The 8,814-nt window shown below is 50.6% G+C and overlaps 1 protein-coding gene across 1 annotated transcript; it reads right to left on the reverse strand.

Annotated features, from left to right (window-relative positions):
* Positions 1-2,433: 2,433 nt before the first annotated feature.
* Positions 2,434-7,856, reverse strand: Iscu (iron-sulfur cluster assembly enzyme). The gene is made up of 5 exons (XM_041648498.1): positions 7,700-7,856; positions 6,266-6,379; positions 5,545-5,655; positions 4,416-4,494; positions 2,434-2,929 (listed from the first exon to the last, which is right to left on the reverse strand). Exons 1-5 carry the CDS (start codon positions 7,811-7,813, stop codon positions 2,844-2,846), a joined length of 504 nt encoding a protein of 167 aa, XP_041504432.1. The 5' UTR covers positions 7,814-7,856; the 3' UTR covers positions 2,434-2,843.
* Between the last annotated feature and the right edge of the window lie 958 nt (positions 7,857-8,814).

The raw sequence follows: 8,814 nt of genomic DNA on the forward strand, positions 1-8,814 counted from the left end.
GTAGTGCCCTGGAGCACTGTAGAGCACTGTGTGGTGCCCTGGAGCACTGTAGAGTATTGTGTAGTTCCCTGGAGCACTATGTAGTTCCAGGTAACAACACTGAAGCTGGAAACCTTGATATTATCTTATTATAAAAGAGTAATGGTTCTCATGGTAATAACACTCCTGTGAATAGCAGCAAGAATGATGATGCCAGTGTTCATGGAAACTACAATAACAGATAAGGTCTTTCTGTAAGGGTCTTTCCTGCTGTCCCTTTAAGAGACAAGCCACAAACACACTGAAACACACCCACACCCACCTGTCCGCAGAGGCAAGCTGATCTTCAGCTTCTAGTCTGAGTCCCTTCCTTTCCATCTCTCTCTCTCTCTTCCCCCCTCTGTCTCTGCCTCTCTCTCTGCTCTTCTTCCTTTTCCCCTTGCCTTCCATACATAACCCACTAAATAAATATCCAACTTCACTCTGCATGGCATGTCTATCTGTCTCGGTCTCTCACCTGCCACGTGGCTTTTTGCCTGCTCCCCCCCACCCTCCGCCTTCGTGGCCTGCCGTGATCTCGGGACCTTCTGCCCGCTGCCTGCTGCCACTCAGGGACCTGCAGCCTGAGTTCATGGCCGGCTGTCCACTGCCGTCCCTCAGGGACCTGCAGCATTTTACTTAAACCATTACACTTTCTCAGCTGACTCTTGACTGGAGGGATCTTGACCTCAGACCCCTAACTTCACTGTTTCCTTTCTTTGTCTTTTCAGTTCCTAGCACTTCAGATTTTTCTATCCTGAGCTCTTAGCTCCAGTGCCTGGTGTACAAAGGGGCTGAAGTGTCATCAGCCATTCACTGGTAATCCCCTGGATGACAGAGTCACAGTAAGTGAAGGCTAGTGCTTCGTGTGGGTGTTCCAGGTGAAGCCTCTGATGTCCCCAGAGCCACAGCTACCTGTCAGGACAGACAGGGCAAGAACTCAGCCAGGGCCAGCTAAGGATGGGTGTTTCATAGTGCAGCTCCCTGCAGCTTGCCAGGAAGAGGGGAAAAATGAAGAGGTCTCACCTTGACTTTCAAAACCAATTATGTGATCCACCCATGTGGTTCATACCTGTAAATAATCACACACTTGAGAGGCTGAGGCAGGAGGATTTTGAGGCAAACAAACAAAAAACAAAAACAAAAAAACCCCCAAACCCTCCAAAGAGCAGACATTGCACGAGAGAGTTACTCAGGGTTCAGAGATCCACATGGAGACTGTGACAAACCCCTCACTTAGGCTCAGTGAGGGGTACATGGCACCCAAAGTTGATCTGCCTGTAGAGGGGTGGACTTAGAGCAAGTTCTAGAAATTAGACATGTTGGGGTTGCACCCGCTCATATTCTCAGGGTTATGCTGTGCTGGAGGCAACTTTTGATGTGTGAATTCAGATGTCAGCTGGGACAGAAGTGCCTCATTTTAAAGTCACAAATAGAGGTGGGGCACTGTGCCACTGCCACAAGCAGGGGACTAAATGGCACAGCATGACACTCCCCGCAGGACAATTTGACACGGCCCCACCCAGGGTCTAATTTGAGATTCTGATGGACTCTGGCCTGTGGTCTCCTCCCGACTGTGGAGGGAGTGAGTGGCCTTTGAAGTTCTGGGCCCTTCCCCAGAACCCAGAGTATTTTAAAATAAAGATGATTTAAGAGTCTGCCTGCATACGCCTGCACAGAAGCCACCATCAGAAAAAGTTTGCTTTTGAAGTTCACTGTGGTAGTGTTCCAGCATCTTCACTAGAATCAGGACCTCTCAATGAGCTGTACTGAGCTCAGGGCAGGAGCGGCTGCTATCCCTGCCTGAGCAGATTGTGTGTTTGGAGACGTGGTCTTTGTAGCCCAGGCTGACCTCAAACTTTTAATCTCCCTTAACCCATGTTAAGTGCTGGGTTTACAGGCAGGTGCCACGCCTGTCTTGAGCAAACTGAGTGCCAGTGCAGTACATGTACCCTTCTGGGAAACAGGAGACGGGCACGCTCACTGGCAGAACTCACGAGTTTCTTCACTCTACCAGAGTGGTTCACTGGTCACGACACAAAGCCTGTGAGGCCACTAGCAGAACCGTCTGCCAGAATGAAGCCAGAGCCTGGGCAATAGTTGAAGCTCACCCTGAGGCTGTTCTGCTTGGCCCACAGGGTTAGGCAACACCTCAGCCAGCTTCTTGGGTTAATTTGACTTTCACAGACCAGGTTCGGAATTACTGCAGGGACCCTCAAAGCTGTTGTGAGTTGACCACACATCCCAAAGTGCAGTGAAAAGCGCAGACATCCTCTATGCCCCTTCAAAAGCACCAAGTGGCCACTGCTGTCCGGTGTGCTGTCCTCCATCTCAGCCTGGCCTTGGAGAACCCCAAGGGGCTTGGGACAGAACTGGGGGGCGAGCGACAAGAGACAGGCTCACTGGAGAAAACCATCATCTTATATTCTTTTATTATAATATATATATGCAGATCTGTTAAACATACAGTAATAAACTCTATCAAATAACTAGAACAAGGCATTCTGCTGGCATCTCCCCACACAGGGTTAGGGAAAATTTGCTGTCACTCTCCGGAGGCTGCCAAAGCTTACGACTTCAGTGCTGATTTCAGTTCCCCGGCCATAACATAAATCAGAACAGACACGTTAACTGCACTAAGGACGCAAGTGAGCTGAAAGGAGCGCAGGATTAGGCGTAATCAACAGTGTATTTGCCTGCATTAGAACCACAATGCAGATGATGCAGAGTGCCTGTTTCTCGTAGCTTCTCTGGCGTGGTGCAAGGGTGGTGGGAAGTAGCCGGTGGGAAGCAGCTGCTGTGACCAGCTGGGGCTTCTCCAGGGCTCACTGCTTCTCTGGCTCTTCCTTCTTAGATTCTTGTTTCATTTTGTAATCAGCTAGGGCGGCCTTGATGGCATCTTGCGCCAGCACTGGAAGGCATGGAAAGGTAGATAGCTTCAATTTCTAGACACTGGAGTGGTGGTCTTTATTATTTTATACACTTCTATACATACATCTTTATATATTTACATATTTTTATAAATATGCATTTAGAGTATCTATGCATTTTTTTTTTTTACACGGAAGTGAGCAGGTGCATGTGTTATGCACACATGGAGGTCAGAGGACAACTCAGGGAAGGGGGTTTTCTCCTCCACTATGTAGGTTTAGGGCTCTAACTCAGGCTTGGTGACAAGTCTTTAGCGTGGGCCATCTCCCTGGCCTGGGAGGTTTTTTTTTTTTTTTTTTTTGAATTTTCGAGACAGGGTTTCTCCATAGCTTTTTGGTTCCTGTCCTGGAACTAGCTCTTGTAGACCAGGCTGGCCTCAAACTCACAGAGATCCGCCTGCCTCTGCCTCCCTAGTGCTGGGATTAAAGGCATGTGCCACCACCGCCCGGCTGGGAGGTGGTCTTAAGAAAATAATCTTTTTAACTGAAGGGTGCTACAGCTGGGAAGGCCCAAGAGTGTCCTAGCTGGGCACACACAGACTGGGATGGTCACACCTTCCTGGCTGGGATAGTGAGGGGATCTCCAGAAAGCGCCTGTCACCTGGCAAGGACACAACAAAGATCAGGTCCCAGAGTATAGACTAGAGGTCACAGGAGCTGGCAGAGCTGTCTTAAGCCAAGGACTCTGAAGGCGTGGCCTGCACACCTCCTCCCACACTGGAAGGCTTGTACTGAGAGTCAGGCTATGGGGGAAGTAGAAGCTGGGAGTTGGAAGGGGCAGAAAGATAACAACCCACAGAGATAAGCACTTGGAAGGCTGAAGGCTGAGGCTTTCCCAGAACTGCCAAACTGTGTATAAGCTCAAGTGGAGGGTGTGATCTCAGGTGGTGTCCCACTAATGGTGGGCACCATTAAGGTGGTGTTGGAGTGCTCAGCCTAACCTCTGATGCACGTGAGCTATAACTCAGTCAGTAAATCCCGACAGCTTTCTGGGACACCTATAAGGATGGAGGGCATCAGATCTGACTGCAGGTTCTGAGGCGCACGGCCTCTCGTAGGGCAGTGAGTGCAGTAGGCGGTGTACAATGCCTCACCTGAGGAGATGAGGTGAACAGGGTGGTGGAAAGCTATCTCTTGCTCAGCCTATCCGCTATGGTGTGCTAGGAACAGCAGATTCTGAACAAAGGTCCAGGCTCACCTCTGGCCCTCCTACTGCCTCTCCCCAAGCCTCATTTCCTCATCTCTGAGGGGAGCAATGCTGTCCGGTTGGGTGTTTCTGGGTGTTCGGTGTGGCTCCAGGTCACAGCGTCTCTTAGCCTGACTTCTTAGAGGTCTGGGCTGTGAGAGCGAACTTCAACCTAATAAAGGTTACCATGGCAGCCATTTTCTGGGGCCACAGGTGGGGTCCTAATAGGGAGTTTATGACTCCCAAGAGTCTTAGATGCCTGGCAATGGAGGCAGACTCACTGGAGCAGTGCAGTTTCACGGGGGGAAGGCAGAGCTCCTTGGCGATGTCTGTGTTTTTGATGGTCGAGGCTTCCTCCACCTGAGGTATAGGGAAAGTACAGAGTTTTAGTGAATCTTGCCGAGGGTCGGCAGTGAAAAGGGAAGGCTGTCAGGGGTAACGCCTGCTTAGGATTTCAAAAACAAGTACAGGACTGCCACTGTGTACCAAGGGGTCTCCAGCAGGCCCCACCCTCCACGCACTGCCTGGTTGGGTAAGCAAGAATGAGATGCCCTGCCTAATGAAGGCAGGCATTGCCTAGGCTGCTTGTGTGACCTTTGTCTGAGGATGCCTGGAGTCTGAGAGCTCTGAGGGGTGACAGGAGGCTGTGAGGTGTGGCCTGTACATTAAGGAAAGCCAGTCTCTCCCAGGCAGACCTCAAGGTTAGAGAAAGAGACCACTGTCAAAGCTCAGAGCCCTCTAAAGGCCAGGCCCTGGGGGCACGTGCGCAGTCTCACCCCCCCCCCCCAATTCTTAACCGCCAACTTCCTTGGTGCCATTTTCTTCCAGAACAAGCTGGCTGGAGAGCTGGCTGACAACTGGATGGGGCCTGGGAGGGTGCAGAGGATGAGCATGCGATTTAAAATGAGATCTCAAGCAGGGCAGCTATCACATAGCAAGTCTCAGGAAACCTTAAGGACCTTAGGGAAAACCCTGGGTGGTTTCTTTCAGCTCTGCTCAGGTGGAAAGACTGGTGTGGTGATGACCCTCTTTTATTTAGCTGATAACCAAACAGCAGTAATTAACACAAAGCCTTGCAACAAAATGGTCCACAACTCCCAATGTGAGGAATGTAACCAGTATTAAACTTTAGAAAAATGGCTTCAAGAAATCAAGCACACTTTTTTTTAGCAAGGTCTTCTTGTTGCAAGGCCCAGGCTGACTTTGAACTCGCCGTCTTCATCTTCCTGCTTTTTGCTTTGTGATTTATAACTGGATTCTTCTAGAGCCAAGGTCACAGAGAATTCTGATTTAATTCTATAGTTATTTTGAGACAGACCTCATTATGTAGACTAGGCTGGCCTAAAACACTTGGAAATCCTTCTGAGTGATGAGGTTCAACAATTTCACACAATCTGTGAGCACTCTTACCGTCTTCCCCTTTACCCACTCCGTGGCTAGGGAGCTGGAGGCGATGGCGGAGCCGCAACCAAATGTTTTAAATCTGGCGTCCACAATCTTCCCCTTTTCATCCACCTGAATCTAGAAAAGAAACAGGAGCTAAGAGGTGACCCTGGAACCTCTGGCCCATAGTGAGTGTTCTGCACGAGCCCTGGGTTGCTGTGCACACCAGATGCTATGGCATCAATTACTATGTTTTGTTTCAAAGAGCTCAGTCACCGACCACACAGGCCCAGCTGACAGAGAGGAGCAGGGAAGTGATACCTCTCACCCCACCCTAGCCTGCTGCATATGAATCCCTGTTTGCACAAGTCTGTTCACAGCTGCTGCCATTATCAGCCGTAGGCACCAGTAGAGTTTGCAAACAAGGTCTCCATTAATACCTTTCTCTTGGACACTGATCAGTGCTCCATCCTACTGGCCATCGGGGAGACTGCAATTGAAGCTATGGCTTCCTGCTCAACACATTCCCTTTCTCACTGGGGAGTGCTAGCTCCTGTAGCTCATTTGGTCAGTGACCTTCACCAAGCCTCCCACTCCCTGAAAGCAGGGCCTACACTGATGCAGACGAGGAAAACGAAGTGATCTCTTTCAGAACAAGACAAGTCTCTACCCTCACCACCCATCTCATAGAACAGAGAAGACGAAAGGTTCTGTGAGCAAATGGTGTTCCTTTTCATCCAGCCAGTACCTGCAATTTCATGACGTCACCACATGCAGGAGCACCCACCAATCCTGTTCCGACATTTTTAGACGTTTTGTCAAGGGACCCCACATTCCTAGGATTCTCGTAATGGTCCACAACCTGAAACAACAGATTAGCAGAATTCACCTCGGCGTTACTGTCTCCCTCGGGTCAGCAATCTGAACGCGACAGAGGTGGGACAAAGTGCGACCCAAACTCTTTTCATCTCCTTCCCAACGACCTTCATCTTGGAGATACTGTCTGAGATAGTGGCAAAACGCTGAGTTAGGGTCTTAGCTTCATAGGGAATTCAACCACAACTGATCATGTGACTCACACACTGATACTAGATTTGGGCTCAACCACCACTTGCGTTTTTACCAAACAAAACACACCGTCTTAAGAGGATTATGTATTTTAAAACTCCAGGAATAAAAAACGCCCCCAATAGAAAATTTCTTCATTAAGTTTCAAGGAGACTGTTATGGAAGAGCCAAGGCCCGGGATTGGTCATTTGTGGCTGTAAACATAAACAGCGCCACTCTGGGACAGGAGCGCCCCCTGCTGCCACAAAGCTGTCAGCCCGCCCAAATAATGTCAACAAACCACCTTTCCCATGGGGGTTGAAGGCCTTGGCAAGGCACCCAAGCAAGAACAAACAGCGATTAAAGTCAGGGACTTTAATCGTATTAGGATTTAATAACCTCGAGCTTTTTTTTTTGGCTAGTTAGCAGGAGGCAACCTAATCTGCCGATTTTGAGTCTAAACTCTAAGGCCCCAGGACGCATCATCTAATCGGTACTTTGGATGTCTCGATCAGCTGTGGTAGTCTTTTGTTTTTCCGAGTGAGTCTCAAGTCAAGGAGCCTTTACGTCCTTAGTAGGTCGGGGCCCGCAAACTACCTACCCTTCTATACTTTGTGCTCCCTGAAAATACACACACAAGTCACCGAGAACCAAAGTTTTATGTTGGTTCGGTGCTTGGCTCGCCTGGAGGCCATCAGCCCCTTAGAAGAGCGACGCAGTATGTTTGCATTTGTGGGCCCGAGCGCTCCACACACACAGGAACGGCCGAAGAGCGCTTTCAGATCAGTGGGGACAGGCGAGGCGAGGGCCAGTGACTTGTCAAGGCCAACTGGCAAGGGCAGAGGCCTGGTGGGGACGCTGGGGAGAGCCAGTGAGTCCAGGCCCGCGTGTGTGCTGTCCCCTGGCTGACACACCAGGACCCTCCCTTCTGGGCTGCCAGAGTTGGGACACTCCGAGCGGCGGCCGCGGCATCCTCGGTGGCTGTTTCTGGGCACAGCTGCGGGTCGGGTCACTGTTCAGCGGGGGTAAGCGAGTCGGGAGAGGCTGGGGAGCCGACCGTTTCTCCCAAGGGTACTCGGCTGGCGCCGGCCGCCCGTCCCCTCGACGGTTCGCGCACCCCCTCGCCCGCCCATACCTTCTTGTGATAGAGCCGAGCTGGGGCTGACAGCTCCCGGGCGGGCAGGCGCGGGCTCCGGAGCAGCAGCGCGGAAACCGCCCTCCTCAGACGGCCGGCTCCAACCGCCGCCATGTTGCCGGTTTGCACCAGCGTCGACCTCGGCGACGTCAAAGAAGGGCGCACGCCGACGTCACCGAGGCTCCGCCCTCGCAGATCTTCTGGCCACGCCCCTAAGGCGTGGCGGTCCGCAGAGCGGGAAGGTCTGAAGCCGTGGGCGAGTTTGTCTGGCTGCTGCATGGGTGTTGGAGTTGCTCAGGCGTCGCGGGGGCGCTCAAGGGCGCTCGGACTCAGGCATACTAGGGATTCGAACTTGCCTAAGTTCCAGTTCTCCATGTTCTGGCTGTGTGGCTCAGGAAACGGGTTCTCTTTACTAATTCAAATACAACCCTTTCATCTGTGGAGCAAATACATATTGAGTGTACACTAGGTGTCACTACAGAATCTTGGGGGTCCCGAGGGAAGCAAAGCGGACACGATTCTTGCCTCGTTAACCTTGCTAGTGAAGGACAAAGGCAATCGGCCAAATAACAATGATTTTCTACTCAAGAGCGAGAATTATAAGAAGGAAACAAACACCATGCTTCGAGGCATGTATATGTCGAGATACACACACACATACACCCACATCCCGAGGCATGGTGTTTTATACATGTATATATACATGGACTTATATACCCATGTATAAAATATTCAATTTTATGACAGTGTATGGCATTCCTAAACAATACTTACTGTAGCTTATTAATAATATTGACTACTATGAACCCCAAAAGTCACAAAATGCCCGGGATTAACACCTCTTAGGTACTAGACTTTACAAAAAGGGGAGTGTGCATGCGACAGGAGAGGAAGCTTTATTTTTCGGGAATTTTCTCAGTGATGCATTCGATCGCACCTGCGGCTCGGCTCCTGGGAAACAAGCACGAACTAGAACGGGTTGAACATTGCAGGCGCTTAGTCCCAAGAATGACTTTGACCTTCTTAAGATGGCGTCTCGACCTTACTACAGACACTAGCTCTCACGACTTCCGCTATGGCCGCCACTTCCGGTTCAAAGACCCAACAACTGTCTA

This window comes from Microtus oregoni, unplaced genomic scaffold (assembly GCF_018167655.1).
Source record: "Microtus oregoni isolate MIOR12 unplaced genomic scaffold, Mior012 000003F_ref0000135, whole genome shotgun sequence".
NCBI lineage: Eukaryota > Metazoa > Chordata > Mammalia > Rodentia > Cricetidae > Microtus > Microtus oregoni.

Bases quoted from the DNA above. Each gene is read 5' to 3' on its own strand.
- Iscu (XM_041648498.1), bottom strand. From the start codon at position 7,813: ATGGCGGCGGTTGGAGCCGGCCGTCTGAGGAGGGCGGTTTCCGCGCTG. The intron at 6,380-7,699 runs GTATGGGCGGGC...CTGTTGTTTCAG, and splicing joins CTCGGCTCTATCACAAGAAG to GTTGTGGACCATTACGAGAA. The intron at 5,656-6,265 runs GTACTGGCTGGA...TTTCTTTTCTAG, and splicing joins GTGACGTCATGAAATTGCAG to ATTCAGGTGGATGAAAAGGG.